This window comes from Pipistrellus kuhlii, unplaced genomic scaffold (assembly GCF_014108245.1).
Source record: "Pipistrellus kuhlii isolate mPipKuh1 unplaced genomic scaffold, mPipKuh1.p scaffold_m20_p_1, whole genome shotgun sequence".
Lineage (NCBI taxonomy): Eukaryota > Metazoa > Chordata > Mammalia > Chiroptera > Vespertilionidae > Pipistrellus > Pipistrellus kuhlii.
Window position 1 is genome coordinate 119,098,529 of NW_023425404.1, and position 19,043 is coordinate 119,117,571.

The following is a 19,043-nucleotide window of genomic DNA, read 5'->3' on the forward strand; positions in this document are numbered from 1 at the left end:
TTGCTTCCCATGTATCAGACACCATGGACACACTGGAGCCACAAAGACAAAGACTCACTGTCCTCAGGGGCTTGTCTAGTTTGACAAAAAGCAGAGAGGTGCGTGGAGAGCTGTGGGGTCTGCTAGGATGTCACTTGAATCAGATCCTGGGGACAAGCAGCAGCAACAGGGGAGAGTGGTTCTGAGGCGTGATCAATGTCACCAACCTTATCCATGAGTCTTCTGCCCACATCTTGATGCTGCTTGTAGAGAGCATCCCTTTAAGCAGTATACGAAATCAAGGTGTGCATGGGTATTTAAGATGATACTTAATGCGAAGGTGCCCTTCAGACATATGGCACCAATTTTGCCTCCCATCATCAGTGAGCAAGGTGCCCATTTTGCTGGGTGTGATTCTGTCTAATGGACACTAGAGGGCTTCCATGTGGAGTCCAGGGGGAGTTGGAGAAGGCTCCGTAATGCCTAGGAAGGAATGATTACCCATCAAAGAAGACCATGGTCGCCCCAAATCAGATAAAGCCTGGACTAGAGTTGGGAGTCCCAAGTTCAAGCCCTGCCCAATGAGCTCTGTGTCTAGCTTATGCTACTCTATTTTTCTGGGCTTCAATTTCCTCTCCTAAAAAGTGGTGATTGAGACAATCACTTCCAGACAATAAATGTCCCTGAAGTTAAGTTTCCCACTTTTAAGTGGGCAACCCCCCCCCCACACACACACACACACACCCGGCTGGGAGCAGCCTGAGCTGCACTGGAAGCTGTGCCCATGAAGCCAAGTCACTAATGCTCACACCCCAGGACGAAGCTGTTATTGGCCAAGGCATGGGTAAAGCTTACCTCCTTTCTTAACTAACTGGATTGTGGCTTTTAAAACATTTATTGCTGGCTGGTATTCTTCTTCCAGAGCTGAGTAAACCAAGCAGGCCCCGTACTTGGGACCCTTAACGTGACTATAATTGAAGTAACAGGGAGTTAAGGTTAAATGGGGTCATAGTGTAGAACCCTGAACCAATGGGATTATAGTCCTTAGAAGAAGAGACACTAAAAGGCTCTTCTCTCTCTCCTCTCTCTCTCCCAATGTGACCGTAGAGTGAAGTGTTCACTGGGACCTAAATTGATCTGTACCTTGATCTTGCATTTCCAGCCTCAGAACTGTGAGAAGTAAATGTCTTTTGTAAGCCACCCCATCTTTATTTGTTATGGTAGCCAGAGAAATCAGCATGTCTCGGCGCTACACATGAGAAACAAAAACAAAAACAAAACAAAACACCAAAAAAGAGAAATGCAAGCAGGGATTTCATGGAGGCATCAAAACCCCAACTGTCCATCCAAAGCTGAGACAAAGTTCAGCGTCATCATGTATCAGTAGAAAGCAGGAGGCCAGGCGGACCCCACATTAGGCACGGGTGGCGGGTCTGGCTGCTGCTCCTCCCCATCCACTTTCCTGGGTTTCAGTAGGGTCAGCCTGGATCGGTTTCCTCCTGCTGATTAGCAGACAAAGGGTGGCTCAGCGCCATCTGGGAATCACGCTTTCTGGCTTTCTCGCTGGCAGTGGCAGCACCTGGAACAATGTGTGGGGACAGAGTGTCGCCCACGGCCCTCTGTGCAGCACAGCGGCATTCATGCCCGTTCCCAGGAGAGGCACATCCTAATTCTCTCTGGCACCCGGACCAGGGAATCGCACTCTTCACTTCCAGGGGAGCCATGATGAGGTTTCCTCCACACCCGAGACTGGCACTTCCCCCAAAATCTGGAGCCTGCAGGCTCCTGGCCTCAGAAGCCAATTAAAAAAATAGACCATCCAGGACTGAGCGGGCCATTCCTGGGATGCAGGGTGTTTGTTAGGCTGGCTGGCACTCTGCCAAGGGAAGGGCTTCTCACCAGCTCTTCTAGAAGGTTCAGGAGGGGCCTCCATGCCCAGCCTCGGATTCATGCACACACTGCTGGACTTGGGCCCTCCTGCTGCCTGGCCCCCTCCCTCTTCTTCTCACCCTGCCTGTCCCAGCAGCAGGGCCCCTCCCAGCTCTGCTCCTTCTCCTGCAGTCCTGCAGGCCCATTCCCTCGCTGGCCTCTGCCAGCGCCTCTGGACGGGCAGACAGCCCCGCCCTGGCTGCCAGAGCCGCTCTGGCTCCGCCCGCACCCTCCCGGCGCCCTCCCTCTCCGCGGGGCACTAGAGTTTCCCCTGGCGGACCAGGCCGGGTGGGGAAAGTGCCTTCGGGTTTATCAGAGTTCATCGGACTGTCTAACAGCAGGCGCCGGGCTGCCAGCATCAGGGCGACTTGAATTTCAACCATTTTCTCTACTTAACACCTCGCCGGCCCTCCCCCCGCGGCCCCGCACATAATGAGCCCCATTCTTTCCCGCAGGCTCAGCCCGGTGGCAGCCCGGACCCACCGCGGGGACACGCTGGCCTCGCTGAGCCTGCTGATTGTTCTCCCGTTTCTTTCGGGGACACTCAGCCGTAATCCTACCTACTGGGGCACTGGGCAGAGGGGCGCCAAGGCCTTTGCTTCTGGGCCTCTGGGGGCGAGCCCAGCAGGGACCTGTAACGGGGGCCTGGCCTGAGCGGCCTGTGGTCGTCAGCGGGTCACTGGGTCTTCGCTGCCACTGTGACCCTAGAAGCAGGAAACAATAGGCCTTGCAGGGAGGTCTTGGAAAACCTCCTAACGTTAAAGTCCTGGGAGAAAAGGAATTGAAGATTGGGGCTGGGGGTGGGAGGGAGGTGACAAAAAACCATTCTAGTTATTGTGCTTAGAGTTAGGCTCTGTTCACTAAAAGGGATGGACCGTTGGGAGAAAGCCAGAGTAGTGAGGGTTATTTAGGATGGATTCCCTTAAATCTAGTACAAGGCACTTAGGTGTGACTCTAAGTGTCTGCTGTGCAAATATGGCAGCAAAAAGACCTGCTTTGGGAAGCTTTAGTAAGAAATTAACTTGCAGGTGTTTTGTGTTTTTGTTTGTTGTTGTTGTTTTTTTGAGGGAGAGATCATATTTTATCAGGTGTTCAAAAGTGTCCCTGACTCGAAAGATATTAAGCATCATGTAATCTGGTAGGATCATTCTATACAACTATTCTGCAACTTGTTTCTACGTACGTTAGACCTCTATGTTAATACACACGGATTCATATTGTTGTAGTAGCCACTAACCATTGTCTTCACGTGCCCAGGGTGAATGCATACTGCCATCTTCTGATGGCCAAGTAGGCTATTTGTTTTTACTATTATTAGGAAGTGGCAAGGAACAACCTGTACAGATAACTGCAAATTTATGTGAGTTTATGAAATATATTCATAAAAGTAAAAGAAAAAAGAAAAAAAATTGATGCTGTGACCTGCCCAGATCCCTTTTGGCTCCCTAACCAGGGGGAGTGGCATCCTTACTTCTCCCAGTTCCTTCCCCATCTTCCTCCAAAGCCCGGGACCAGGTAGACATGAGCCAGCAGAGCAGACAGAGTGGATTGGCCCTAAATTCCCTGAAGCTCTCCTGCCCCAGACAAAGAGTATGGAAGAGAGGAACAGGGGACAGAGAATGTGCCCACCCTGCGTGGGAAATAGAAGCCAGGGGCCAGCAGAACCTCACAGAACCTCAGAAATCTGTTCCTTTTTCTAAATATGGGCAAGTGCATAATTCACTTTTGCTTCATTCCTCTGAGCTACAGAGATACAGGATGTGCAAATGAGGTTGGGCAGGAAATGGGGACGCATTTACCTCTGGGCAGTTGATTCTGTGCAGCACCTCCCATCCTCCCATGGCCCACGGCCCCAGATCTAAGTCTACGCTGGGCTCTTCCCTTTCTTACTCCCTGACAGATGCGTGAGGACTGGCTTATCTCCTCCGCAGAAACCAGGGCAGTCACCCCAGCTCAGCGTTGGGTGTCTGACAGAGAAAAAGGGAAGTTCCTCGAGCTCCCACCTTCCCAGCCAGAGTCCCTCTCTGCCAGGTGCGGTCCAGCGGCTCATTAATCATGTCAGTAGCTGCATTGTCTGGGCCTCTCCCAAGGAAGACAGGTGACATTTACAAGCCAGTGGATGTTCATGTGAGTTCCGTCTCTCTCCATTTCTGTGTATGCAATTGGGTGGGGGTTAGCACGCTCTTCCCCGGCCGGCTCTGCACACCCCAGCTCCCCAGATGTGTGTCCATGTCTTTCGAGTCCTGATTTGCTGTCAAAAGCTACCAACTGAAGCTGTTTCTAAGAGAACATGAGAAAGATGTGGTCCCCACCCGGCAGAATTCCCTGCCTACTCCGGGCCCAGACTAGAGAAACCCAACATTCCATATCCATACAATGGACACCTGTTGTTAGAGGGGAAATAAGCAACACTGATGTTACCTCGTTTGGGGATGAGGTGGGATCCTGGGGGGCCAGCAGTCCTCAGCAGTAGCAGTAGAAGCCCCACACCTCACCTTTTCACCCCTCTATTTTGTCCAAAGCATCACAGTGTCATGAGAAGAGCAAAGGCACTGTGGTCAGGCCACCCTGTGCTCACAGAGCTCTGTGATGAGGGCAAGGCATTCCGTCTCTCTGAATGTTTACTTTTTCTATACAGTTTACTTCTCTGTCCTTGTGGCATTTTTATTAAGAATAAATATGTTTTTATGTAACATACTTCTAGTTCGGCCAGCATGGGTCAGCGGTTGAGCATCTACCTATGAACCTGGAGGCACATGCTTAGGTTGTGGGCTGGATCCCCAGTAGGGGGTGTGTTGGAGGTAGCGGATCAATGATTCTCTCTCATCATTTATGTTTCTATCTCTCTCTCCCTCTCCCTTCCTCTCTGAAATCAATAAAAAATATATTTAAAAAAATACTTCTGTGAGACCTAGATCAAATGCCAGCACCCCTTCTACCCCAGACTGGGAACAGTCTCTTCCTTTTTAAACCCCAACACACTTCCTCTGAGCCTCTGTAAGAGCACCCTGCTGTCTGTCTTTTATAAGAATTGATTACATGACCCATTATCTGCAGGGCTGGGAGGGAGGTCACTATGTCCCCTCCACATAGTTGGGGACAACCAAATATTAGTTAAACAAGTGAAAAAGTGAATATGTTTGTTTTAAAGCACTTTCTCTCCTGGGAAAATTGCATGAACAATTTAAAATGCTATTATCATTCAATAATATACAAAGTTTTGTACTTATTTTCATTATAAGTTCTTAAAGTGTCCCACTTTTGTTTTACAGGGAGTCAGATGAAGAGATTGGAAAAAATAGATACCTTCATGTTGTATAGGAGATCTTTTAGTTCCTAGAGTAGTGCAGGAGAACTTTTAGTTTCTAGAATATTCCTGGAATATGCTAAGCCTTCTTCCAAAGCAAATACACTGCCCTGTTGAGACGAGTCTTCAGGCTTTGAACTATTTCTGCCTTCCCTTGGAAATGTTTGTTTCTTCTGTAACATTCAGAACTTTCAGAATAGAACCTGGGATTCAGCATTCTACAACATTTACAGAGCTTATGTTACCTTCATGGCTTAACAAGCCTGGCAATGTGAGGCAGACTTCCAGGAGGAGATATAACAGGAGAAAAGTGTGTATGTGTACCAGTTATACATCCATTCACACTGAAATATCTCAAGTTATTGCATTTTTCTGTTGCCCTTATACATTTCACAAAGTTATTTGTAAAAAGCATAATAAAATGTATTTATAATTAATGTTGTACTGATAGTTCAATGAAGTAATTTGATGTTATATCAATAAACTTAGTGCATGTGGATTTCATCTTATATAACCAGAAATTCTCAATAAGCAATCAGGACATTGAGCGTTTTCTTACACAAACACAGCTGTTGTTTTGAGAAAATAATATGATCAACAAAGAATTTTCAGGAAGAATGCTATGTCAATAAAAATTAATTTTGACTTGGCCTATGAAATGTACCCAACATACATGCACATGTGTGTGTCACACACACACACACACACACACACACACACATACACATTTTCACCTTTATTTGCAACAATCAAAATTAAAAAGGACTGTGCTGGACCTTCCTGTCTTCTCAGATCACAAATTTCAAATCCTATATAATAAAAGGGTAATATGCAAATTGTCCCCTGGACCAGGAGTTCAACCGGAGTTCAACCAGGGGGCAGGGCCAGCCTACCAACTGCCTTCGGCCCCTCCCCCCTGCCAGCCCAATTGGTCTGTTTGTGCAGGCTGGCCAGACCCCACCTATGCACGAATTCAGGCACTGGGCCTCTAGTACTTATAATAAAATGGTAGACATTTTGAAGATGTGAAGTTTTGATTTTGGTCCTGAGTTTGAGATGATGCCAGATTAACTAAAAGGAAGCATCCCAAGATGAGAAATCCACACTGCAGACTTATGTGCAAGAGCCTCTTATGCAGAGCCAGAGGATGGAGCCATGCAAGGGATGAGGTCTCTAAGGGAGAGAGTATAGGGTGGAAAGTGTAGAGGATGAAGGATGAACCTTAGGGTAGGTCCACAGTTTGGTGATAGGAAAGAAATGAGACTAAAAATATATATATTTTTTTAAATTAAGAAGCAAAGGGACCTAGCACTGCAAAAGAGGCCAATGCTGTCATGTGGGGAAGTTGAAGACACTGATAGCTGGAACTGGACCTCAGAAATGGTAACGTGATGTCTGAGAAACAGTTCCTTTAGTGTGGTGAGGACAGAAGCTGAATCTGATGAGTTAAACAACTGAGTAGGAGGTTAACAAAGAAAAATAAGGGTTTGAATACCAAGCACTACAGCAAGCCTGGCATAGAAATAAAAGAGAAAATAGAAGCCCAATGGAACCCAAGCAGAAAGAATAGTCTGAGACCAGAGGAGACTTCTGGAATGATATGTGAAATCAAGAGAAAAGAACCTAGTGGGGAACAATAGTTTGGAGATTCTAGAATGAAAAGGAATAATTTAGGCAACTGCCCGCAGGAAATGAGAATGGTGGGGATCTGGAATGAAGGTAGACAGTTTTACTTGGAAGGAAGGGGTATGATGGTAATAAAGCCATGTGATGCTAGAGCCACTTTGAGTGTTTTTTGTTGTTGTTTGTTTGCTTTTTAATATATTTTATTGATTTTTTACAGAGAGGAAGAGAGAGGGATAGAGAGTTAAAAACAACAATGAGAGAGAATCATCAATCAGCTGCCTCTTGCATACCCTCTACTTGGTATGTGCCTGTAACCAAGGTACATGCCCTTGACCCAAATAGAATCTGGGACCTTTCAGTCCGCAGACCGACGCTCTATCCACTGAGTCAAACCAGTTTTGGCTATAGAGCCACTTTGATATGACAGTGAATGAGGGGGATCTTGCAGTTTTCTCAACAAAATAGGGGGCAGCTTCCTGTGGAAAACTGAGGGTGAGGCGGTCTTGAAAGCTGAAGAAGAATACAGTGGCAGTCAAGGTCAATGCACTTTGGGAAAAAAGGATTTAGGTTTGCTGAATGCCAGTGGAGGCCCTGCTGATTGAACAGGCCCCTGGGGGCGCTCTGTGACTTTCCCTAGACATTTTCTGTGTCTTAGGAATGGGAGTAAAGGAAGCTTGTAACAAAGACAGATTTGGGATAAGGTCAAGGGAGGTAGAAACCTGGGATTCTACCAAACTTTATCCACTGTGGGTTCTCAGCAACTGCTGGATCTACAGAGCAGTGTTTGAAACTGAGCTGAGTAAGAAGACTGCTTCAGAGTCCAGAGTATCACCATTTGTCCACCACCCAGAACTGAAATATCATTGCTGACATGTACACATAAGGAACTGTTTGACATTAAAATTGGGTCTCAAAAGAACTGTTGGCCCAGAAAGACTACAGACTAATTCATTTGCCTTTCAGCATAACCATTATTGCTTGTCTCATTTTCGGTTCTTATAAGTGTATTTCTAGTAGGACATGATCTCACTCATCTAGGGGAAATGATGAAAAACATGGACTGATGAACAAGAACAGACCAGGAGACAAGGAAGCATAGATCAGACTGTCGGACCTCAGGGGGAAGGTAGGGGAGGGTGGGGAGAAAGGGGAGAAATCAACCAAAGGACTTGTGTGCATCCATGTGAGCCTAACCAGTGGTCAAGGACAACAGGGGGGTGGGGGCATGCATGAGGAGGGGTGTGGGATGAGAATGGGGGGGGGTGATGGCAAATATGTGATACCTTAATCAATAAAGAAATTTTTTAAAAAATACTGCTACAATTCAGAAGATGTTCCCAGTGGCTTAACATTATAGAGACAGTACTAGTGTAGCATGTGGTTGCCTCTGCATGCACTCTTCTTTCTTGCAGCTTAACACTTCACATTTTGAGAGTGGTTCCCAACCCCCTTCCCACCTTCAATGCTGTGCCTCTCAATGCTCAGATCGCATTCCTCTGCCAAGCTCTCTTACAGGGTTCCCACACTCTGTGCCAGTCTTTGTATTCATTCTTTCTCCTCCTCAAAACTGTGAACCGTGGTGGTATGGACTTTGTTTTCTCTGAATCCATGGCTTTGGGACACTGTATCTAGAAATACACTGGAGTCACTGAATGAATCCTCTTGCATTTATTACTTGGAAGTTCAGGAAATATCTTTGTATAAAGGCAAAAGATAAAAGTCACAGACCTAAGAAGTTATCTCGTCAGTCCCTTTTTATTGTATTTATATTGTAGATGAAGAAGCCAAAACCCAGAGAGGTCGATTTCGAGCTGTTGAGACCAGGCATTTGCTTGTTTTTAACACAGCCTCTCAGGAGTATTTCACTCCTGCTCAGTCTGGTTTGGCTCTAGTCAGGTGCTGCACCATGCACCACTCAGAAACTTAATGTAGCTCAGTGGGAATCTGAGAAAGAGCCATTGGACCACTCAGAACTGGAAATGGGATGCCAGAACCACAGGCTGGAGATGCCCCTTGAATAGCCTTTGACCCAGAGCCAAATGAAATAAGTTCTGAGCAAGATGGTGGGCCAGTGTGTGCAAATGAGTAGCCTGATAAGAAGGTGATCAAACTTTGAGATGCTAGAGTTCCAGAAAATAAGGCACTGAGATGTTTAAGACACTTCTCTACTTATTTGACAGTTTTATAAAAGGCCAGGAATGACTGTTGTACATTTACTGTTCTATATAATAATTTTTGTGTCTCAACAGTATTCTTCCAATGTCATTAATTACTCCATTTACATATATTTTTGTGTAATTCATAAATTCCTACAAACAAGCAGTGCAACTAGAATCATAAAGCTTTATTTTCCAGAGCCTTAACTCTGTTTTCACTAAAAACACAAACATGCCAATATGTTGGTTATTTTCCTATGTAGTTCTCCTATTAATTTTGTTTAAGAAAAATGTCTCTTGAATGTGAACTATCTTGTACCCTACTTATTATTTTAAACTGACTAAAATAAACACTTACAGTTATATTTCTAAGTGTTTGTTTAGCTGTGCTATTTTATTTGCCATTTATTTTAGGTGGATTGTGTTCTTCTGGCCTCAAGAGTCCTCCAAATTTAATAACAGCACTGTTTGTATACATTCTGTGGGGCTTGAAGAAATGAAAAGAACTTGTTTGTTGATTCAGTATCTTATTTGGCTCAGGCTGTTATATCAAAAATGCTACAGATTGGGAGGCTTAAACAACAAACATTCATTTCTCACAGTTCTAGAAGCTGGAAAATCCAAGATCAAGACACTGGCAGATTTGGTATCTGGTGAGAGCCCACTGTCTGGCTCATAGATGGCATCTTTTACCAGTATAATGGCATGGTAGAAGGGTAAAGGGAGCTCTCTGGGTCTCTGTTATAAGAACACTAATCTCATTCATGAGGGCCCCTCCCTCATGACCTCATCACCTCCAAAAGGCTCCACCTCCCAATTCAACACACAGGGAATTTGGACTTTGACATATGAATCTGGGGGATGGGGGTGGGAGAACCTTCAGTTCATAGCATTCACTTTAGTCAAGAGATAAATTTAAATTATTCCTGTCCCTAATCCACCTCTCCTGAGGATACATGATTCAGTTAAAGTTTTAATGTTACTCCTGATAGAAACAAAGAGGTGTTCTTACCAACTCCCAGTGCCTGTCTAACAGTGCTTGGTTGTGACAGAATATCAAGATGGTAGATCCTCCCAAAAGCCCACTCCCTTGAGCCTGAAGTAGTATATCATCAAAAAGTCAAATGGAAGAACATTATGCACCCTGCACAGCTGGGTAGAGAATGTCCAGTCCATTTTAGTTGGAGAATATAAAACTTTATATTAGGAGACCCTGAAAGATAACCCATCAAAAGCCATTCTTTTAGATGCATGAAGGAATGGAAACCCAGAAATGAAGACTTTGAAGATCTTATTAATTATTATGAGTTTTTAACAGTAGCTATTAACATGAGATTTATGTCCTCTAATTGCAATGTATTTCCCAATCTCATTCATCTTCTTCTTCTATTTTTTTCCCCTTACCCAAGAATATTTTTCCATTGAATTTTAGAGTAAGTGGGAGAGGGAGAGACACACAGAGAGAAACATTGATGTGAGAGAGACACATCAATTGGTTACTTCCTACAGAGGCCCCAACCAGGACTGGGGATCGAGCCTGCAATCAAGATACATGCACTTGACTGAAATGGAACTCTACACCCTTCAGTCCACAGGCCAAAAGTCTATCCACTGCACCAAACTGGCTAGGGCACATTGAACTTCTTATTTAGTTACCCTCCCTCAATTTATAAATGCTTAAGGAAAACAAATGATTGCTCCAATGGTGAAATTACATCAAAGCTAAGAGAAGCTGTTCTGGAGGTTCAGCCAGGCCCTCCAGAACATAACATGGGAAAAATCACCCAACTTTCCTTGCCTCAGCTTTCCCATCTGAGAAGAGGGTTCCTCTACTGCTCTGCATTGGTAAAAGAGCTTGCTATTCATGCACATGGCCAACAGAAAATACTACATTTTTTCAGGTAAATTAAAAAGTCCTAACTATCACACGAGTGTGGAGTTTTGAGCTCACATATATTACAGTCTCTGGCTGAAAGAGAAAATTTAATAGTAAATACCTTTAGCAATAAAAACAGGTGTACAACGGAAGAGAAGGAGAAAGAAAAGTGTGATTCAAAGAAAGGTAAAAACTTTAAAATAATAAAGCTCAACCTTGATACTTAAAAGAAAATATTTTTTTCTAAGTAGGTGAGTAAGGGGTGGTAGTCCACTGGAATTTTTGTCACTGTTCTTAGGAAAGCAGTAGTAACTGGGAATGTCTGGCAGTAGCCTCCTCTCCAGCTGACTCCTGCACCTGGAACACAGATCACTGCCCCAAGTGCTAACTCAGCAGGCCCACCTCTTGGCTCGAGGGGCATCTACCCAACTGGGACTAAGATGATGTAACAGGAAGGTCCTCATAGAGCGTGGACAGGCACTGGCTGGCCCTGGCTCATGCTCCTCTTCCCCTGAGCTCTGAAATGTGGAAGCATCTGTCAGTCTAGGCAGGTGTCCTCACACCGCTGACATGGAAACAGGCAGCTAGTCTGGGAAGATGGGAGTAAGAAGTAACATAGAGGGCAGGCCATGGTCTGGTGGGTTCAAAAAGAAGAGAGAGACTGAGACTCTGAGAGAGGCCTGAAGAATCCCCCGGCACTAACTTAATCTCCTGGTCCGACAGGAATGTGTGGGGATCGTTTTGCTGCTCATTGTTCCCATGAGAGGGCAAGTCTGATAAACAATTTTTATAACTCTGATTTCCCTCCAAGTGCTAAGTATGCTTCCATATTTCATGAAAGCCTGCTCTGGAGTCAGTCCTGACTGGGAGAAACCACCTGTGAAGCCAACACAAAGGCTTTTATTTCATTCAGTCTCATATCTAACTATTCTATTTCTCTGACCCAAGCCTCTCTTTCTCCCTTGTTTGGCACAAGTGCCCCCTGCGTCCATCTGCATACTGACTGTGCCCCTCACTCAGTGAGGGTCAGGCTTCCTGAACTTTGGTGGTCCAGAGAAGAGCAAACTGAGCAAAAGTGATGAAGGCGGAAAACAAGGCTTTGATGTCACTAGCAGGCAGTCTTCCCTTGATAATATGTATGGGTTGCAAAGAGGGTGTCTACAATCAGAAGGTTGACGGTCACTGATTCTTGAAGCCACCTCTGATTTCAACCTTTCCCTTTTGGGATCAGATGTGTCCTTGTTCTGAACACATCTGATTCCATAAGAGCTCCTTACTCATGTTGATTTCCTGGCTTTGCCTATTTGAAGTGTGGAAGGCGTCTTAGACTTTGCAAACATGTGCCCACTTCCTGCAGAGAACGCACAGGTTGATTCCTGTATGTCAGCTGTCAGACACTCGCTGTGCTGTGTCTCTCCCAGTCCAGCACTGTGAGAGCCTACTTTATTGCCCCCCTGGAGGATCGGGACCAAAGAAGGCTACAATTATGATGAAGGCTAAAATGTGCCCAGCAAAAGTTTTGCCATTTAACTGGCCAACCACCAACACCAAGACAGGCAGGAAAACACATCCATGCAGAGTTGTCCTCTTTATTATAAGCATTTAGCTTACTGGAATAAATAGGAGAATATCCACTGGCAAAGTAAAGCATTTTACAAAACCCATGAGAAAGACATGGGTAGCTGCGATATAGGCTTTCTATTTCCAAATCAATTTTTTTTATAAAAATGAAAACTAATTTTCAAGGGCAAGATATTATAGCAGAAGAAAACCTTCTCCTAAGAAAAGACTTAATTGTTTACAATGATCAAATCTCCATGCTATCTGTATGACCTGTGGCCTGGGCTCCATCAGAGGATCCCCTGAAGCAGAGGCTGGAGATCGTAGCAGTGCTAAGAGGAAGGATTCCTAAGCATTTATAAGGGGGAAAGCTGTGTGCCCAAACTTGGCTTTTTTTCATAGAGAAAACAAACTTTGCAGCACCCTTACTTCATCAGAGTTACTTTTTGGTAGGCTATGAGATGGACAAGCCAGTTGCTATAAGACACAGACTTCTTGCTTTTAATCATGACCTTCCCCCCTTGATGCTACCATCTTTCCCTATAGGACATAAGGAGAGCATGTCAGGAGGAAGGAGCAGGGAAAATAACATTTCATTTCAGCTCCCTGATCCTACTCTTTGCTTAAGCTGATGCCTGTCCTACAAGCCACCAGGGGCAGGCCAGGGGTTGCAGCTAACTGCCAAGAGATGGGGCATAGGCCAGCAACAAGAACCACACGATGGTATCCCCCAAGGCCATTTCCCTGTCATGCACTCTCACATTAATGCACACTAGTGTCAGAGTCCCTTGGTTAGTCCCAGGCCGAAGGTAGTCTCTGAGTCAAAAGGATGGGCTGCCAGGTAATCCTTGTATTCACCATCGAGCAGCTGGGCAGCGTTCCTGGCAAACCAGCAGTCTATCTGCTCCTCCCCGTTGTAGATTTTCCTCTGTTTCCAGACCACCGGGACCTGATGCCCTTTCACCTTGAGGACCGTTTCAGACTTCTCATCTGCCTTTGGGAATGGAGGACTAGTAGTGTTCCTGCTGAGCCTGTCAGGCTCCTCTGTGAGTCTGGCATCCTGGTTCAGGAACTGACCTGAATGGACAGAGAAGCATCTGGTTTTAGTAGAGCACAGGCCACATCATGTAAGAAAAAAATCTGACATCGATTCAGGCCTTCAGTGACCAGCAAATGCACAGGTGGTACCCAGAGGAAGGGGATTCATGATGTCAGAGATTGACTCCTAGCTGGACTCTGCCAGAAGCCACTTGCGCCTTCTCCAGCGTAATTGACAGAACACGTGTTTGGGGGCATATGGAGAGGAGAGACCTCCACATCTGGAAGCTGCCCTCTTGCTGACACTGGAGAGCTGCCTAACCAGCAAACAGAGATAACCAGAGTCTCCTACTGCGCTGGGAAGGCAAGAAAAGGGGCAGATGAATAAAGAAGAGTTAGGCCTCCCCCTCTTTCCTCCAGGGTCATGGCACCCTCCATACTAGGTTTGTGGTGTCCTGGGCCAAGGGTGCAGAAAGCAGTCAGTTTAATTGGTTCCTGAGACACATCATCAGAATTCCCCAGGTCAAGTGAGGACGTCGCTAGGGCCAAGGATACCGGTCTGTGTCCGTCAGAGAGAGCTCACAGTTGGCAGGCAGTCGCTACAGAAATGTGTTCAGCTCAAGTGCCAGGAAATCCTGCTTTCTAAACTGAGCCCGGCAGCGCTGGCTCTTTACTTGTGGGCAAGGAGCCCGCACAAAACTGCACGTCCAAGAAAGCCAGTCCAAATGGACAGCCTGCTGCTGCTCACACAATGTGGGTGGCTGCCATGGAGGAATCGCCATGGCGCATGGGTGCTGGGCTGTGGACGGCCCCTTCTTTGTATCTTCTTGCTGAGAGTGAGGAACCAGAGGATTACTCACAGTTTCTTTGCTCACTTTCCCAGAAGGCAAGTGAGTGATAATTTGTTTACAAAGCCCACTCCTATTCCAGAAAGTCATGAGGAGGCAAGAAACACAACTTTTGTAATATAGGTAAAGACATGCTTCCCACCCAATGTCTCCATCAAGCTAACGTTATTGGCAGCACCAGTTCATTCAGAGCCGAGTGCTCTCCTCAGACCCCGCGGGAAGAGCAGCTGCTTACCTAAGAGTCCATGGCAGTTGCCAGAAAGGCCTTTGCTGCTGGAGATGTAGAAGCCCAGGTGGTCTCGCTGGTAGGGGGCTGGCTTTTTGTAGAGGTGAATGAGGATGACGAAGGCAATGGTGCCTTGGATGGTGACGGTGACATTGGCATTGGCAGACACTGACACCTCCAGCCCCCGACTCTCCACTACCATGCTCTGGTTGCAGGGGAGGACCAGCCTGTCCCCGCCATCCAGGATGACCCTGTGCGGTGTGATCTCCAAGTATGACCTCTCGGGCTTGTTGACAAGGATGGTGATGGTGCGGAAGTAAGTGCGTTGTTTCTTGTGGCCGTTGGGAGGAGCAGGGGCCCCGATTAACGCTCCATTCACTGTCACACCTGAAGGCAGAGGGGCAGAGAGCAATGGTTAGAAAAACTATCCTACTTTCATGCTAAAGGCATCCGAACAAAATCTCCTTCCTCCTCCGGCCTTATCTTTGTAGCTCTCTCACCATGAACTTTCACTCTCAAGTAGAGGCCACTCAATGCCTGCGGAATGAATGAAGAAATGAATGAATGTATGAAGTTAGGAGGGAATTTCTGCCCCATGTTTGACCAGTATCTCAGGGGAGGGGAAGGATGATGTAGGTTTGGGTCAAGATGTAATAAAGATTAACAGATTGCATTCATTCTAGTATTTCTTTCATTCTGACTGTAGGGACAAAGACACATACAGTACTTCTTATCTACCAGTGGCCACTGATTCTGATTTGGAGACACTGTGATGCCATGAGCAGTGTGATATAATGCAAAGGTTAGAGTTATGCTTAATCCACAACTCAAGTTCTTCTATCTTCTAGGTGTGCACCTCTGGACAAGTCACTTTAAAACTCCGAGCCTCAATGTCCTCATGTGTAAAAGGGGGCATGAAACCTAAGGGGACTATAGTGAGTTTCACAGGAGATGACATATGTGCAAGCTGCCAATGGCCAGCAAATACAACTCTTTTTTTTCCCCCCCCACTTCGCCATCATGAACGCACAGCAACTTTACTAGACCTGAGTGAGGCATGTGAGTCAGACCCCTAGCAATAGGTGCTGTCCAGACAGATGGCAATTCTTCATCAGATGTTTGGGGCTGAATTAGATCATGTACATTAAGTGTATTTTGCTCTCAGCAAAGAGCCAATTTGCATTAATAAAATATTGCTTCATGATTAACTCCTATTGTCTCTGCTTTGGGGATAATCTTCCCCTACATCTTGACTAGAAACTTCTTGGACATCCCAGGAGAAAACTGCTTTCTCTGGGCTGAAGGGTAGGGGGAGGGAAAAAGCTCAGCATGAGTAGAGGTCAAGTATTTCTACCTTAAGGCTCCAAGCATCTTCCTCAGAGCTTCTCATCATGGACACACATTGAACACAGGAATGAGAGAATGGCTCAGGGATAGGAGGGGGAGGAACGTCCAGGGAGGGCACAGTTAGGCCTATCTCACTCCTGAGCCTTTTTGAATTACAAAAAAAAAAAAGCTGAGATTTTGTTCTACAGCTAGAAAGGCCTGTAAGAGAGCAAGGTAAGTGAGGAGCTTAAAATCAGACATTACATAACTCCATCATCTGTGTCAGCATGCTGCGAGGCCCTCTGTCACCTAGCCTTCCAAGAAACTCATTTTCTTAGAACTGAGAAATGCCAGAATGTCTACTGCAAAACTTGTCCTCAAAAGTTGGGCTGCATGGCTGTCCACATTGCCATCCTGAGGCACTGTTACCTGCATGTAACAATTGTTAATTATAATCCTCACTGGAGGGCATGCTTTTTGATTTTAGAGAGAGGGGAAGTGAGAGAGGGAGGGAAGAAGGGAGAAAGGGAGGGAGGGAGGGAGGGAAAGAAAAACATCAATGTGAGAGAGAAACATGGACTGTTGCCTTCTGTACACGCCTTGACTAGGAATAGAATCTAAAATTCTAGTATGTGCCCTGACTGAGAATGGAACCTGAAACCTTTTGGTGCACAGAATGACACTCCAACCAACTGAGCCACATGGGCCAGGGCCGAGGGAAGCTTTTTATATACCAATCTCTTTTACGTGGTCCCTCTATGGAACAAAGGGGATCAGAGCCATGCTTACACCCATGTTCTCTGTACACAAAGCCCAGTAATTGACATGGGGCTTAACATCTTAGTCATGGAGGAGCTGAGATAAATGAATTTAGAACACCCCACCACCACAGTTTTTGAATAGAAAGACATAATAACAATAATATAACACGAATTCGTATAGCACTAATATGTTTTCAAAACAACTTCTGTTCCATTATTTAATTAAATCTCTACAATAGACTGGTAAGACCCGTACATGAGCACCACTGTTTTACAGGAGAGACAATATAAACTCTCTAGTTGAATAGTCAAGGCCACAAAATTAGTTAAGTCAGAGAGCAGGGTTTCCAATAATGTCTTCCTGCCTTCAAGCCCAGCACACAGTCTAATTCCTTTAACTAATCATCAACAATCCTCACTGAGCATCTGTGAGGAGCCCCTTACATGTACATCCATCTCCGGAACAGTGGAGACATAATGTCTACCTGGCTCTTGCCCAGAGACCACAACAGAGGGCAGAACTTACCAGAGTCTGCATGATCAGAGACCAGCCTTAGGATGTCCCCGGGCTGCCCATCAATGTTGAAGCAGACAGTGAGCTTGCTCAAGGGGAAATCCACAACAAAATGGGGGTCTCCATCCGCTGCAGAGCAGGAAAACACAGGAGAAAACAGAGAGGAAAGACACTTACTGAGTGTAATACTCTTTTATATTTTCCTTGGGATTAGTTATTTGATCCTCTCAGTGATCCTGAATGTCCAAATGAGAAAGATGTCTGGGAGGTGAAGTCACTCACCAAAGTTATGTAGTTAGTACACAGTAAAGTAAGGATTTGAATTCAGGTCCCCTAAATTCAAATATAATGCTCCCTTTCATCACACCTTGGCCAAACTCAGACAACTAAGCTTTGAGAGGTAAGTGGGAAACAGAAATGAAAGAGGGTTATTGCAATACTAGAGGCCCAGTGCACAAATTCATGCATCAGTGGGGTCCTTTCGTTTGGCTTGGGGGACTGGGCAGGAACTGGCTCTCTGATATCCCCCAAGGGGTCCTGGATTATGAGAGGGCAAGGGCCACGCCGAGTAACCCCATCAGTACACGGTGGGGTCAGGGAAGGATGCAGGATGTTGACCAGGTTGAGGGATCCCACCAGTGCATGATTGGAGCCAGGGAAGGACAATGGGAGGCATCAGGGCATATCCAGCCCATCTCACTCACTCCTGATTAGCCAGACCCCAGCAGCAAACTAATTTACTGGTCAGAGCATCTGCCCCTGAATGGTTAGTATACATCACATGTGTTAAACACAAGGCCCGCGGGCCAAATCCGTCCCGCCAGGCCTTGCAATGTGGCCCGCACCGCGCTGTCATCACTGCACTCCGCTGCGTTTCCATCACAATGACAGTTTATGACTGTTCAGTAAACCATTCGGCCCGCGATTTAGGCTGGATTTTAGATTTTGGCCCCTTCTCTGATTGAGTTCGACACCCCTAGTATACATCATAGTGACTAGTCAACCAGTCGAATGCCTGCCCCCTGGTGGTCAGTGTACATCATAGCAAGCGGTTGAACGGCCTTAGCCTATCATTAGCATATTATACTTTGATTGGTTGAACAAACAATCAAGCACTTAGCATATTAGGCTTTTATTATATAGGATACCCCCTCTATTACGGAGCCTGCTTTCTTCAATTTCCAGTATGACTCCAATAATTTCTTTTCTCCTTTGACCACCAAGTGGAGAGTGCCATGGCACTAGGGACATTCATAGTGCCAGATGCACAAAAGCCTTGCCCGACAGTAGTAACAACCAAGCCTAGCAGAGGGCTGGTGACAAGTGAAGGACACAGAGTCAGCAGGAACATGGCTAAGTGACAGTTCTCTGAGAGTTTCTTGGGCTCACACCACAGCATTTCTCCTCAACTCATCAAAATCCCTTTACAAGGAAAGCTGCTGCTTATCCCAAAAACTAGAGGAGAAAGTCATTACTCCACGTGCATCCAAGAGAAAGATTTTCTTGCATCCATCAGCACCCGTGTGTTCAAAGGAATTGCATTCTCTCCACTAGAGACTGCGTTTTCTATCCATACAACTCATCCTGAGGATGTCTCTGGTTTTATGAACATGCACATCCAGTACATCAGCAGCAAGACTTACAAAGAGAAGTGCACATTTTAAGAATCTAACCCAGCCGTTGTGTTGTTATCTCATCTGGATTTTTTAAAAAATATATATATTTTATTGATTTTTCACAGAGAGGAAGAGAGAGGATAGAGAGTCAGAAACATCGATGAGACAGAATCATCGATCAGCTGCTTCTTGCACACCCCCTACCGGGGATGTGCCCACAACCGAGGTACATGCCCTTGACCAGAATTGAATCTGGGACCTTTCAGTCCGCAGACCGATGC

At 45.8% G+C, this 19,043-nt stretch overlaps 1 protein-coding gene across 2 annotated transcripts in view; it reads right to left on the reverse strand.

Annotated features, from left to right (window-relative positions):
- Positions 1 to 12,446: 12,446 nt before the first annotated feature.
- Positions 12,447 to 19,043, reverse strand: part of ITIH5 (inter-alpha-trypsin inhibitor heavy chain 5) — a 79,333-nt gene continuing 72,736 nt past the window's right edge. For both annotated transcript variants that reach the window (XM_036461320.2, XM_036461331.2), the window contains exons 12-14: positions 17,159 to 17,275; positions 14,555 to 14,932; positions 12,447 to 13,510 (exon numbers count right to left, since the gene is read on the reverse strand). In XM_036461320.2, the coding sequence (XP_036317213.1) occupies positions 13,212 to 13,510; positions 14,555 to 14,932; positions 17,159 to 17,275 (794 nt within the window). In that variant the 3' untranslated portion in view covers positions 12,447 to 13,211. The remainder of the gene's footprint in view (positions 13,511 to 14,554; positions 14,933 to 17,158; positions 17,276 to 19,043) is intronic.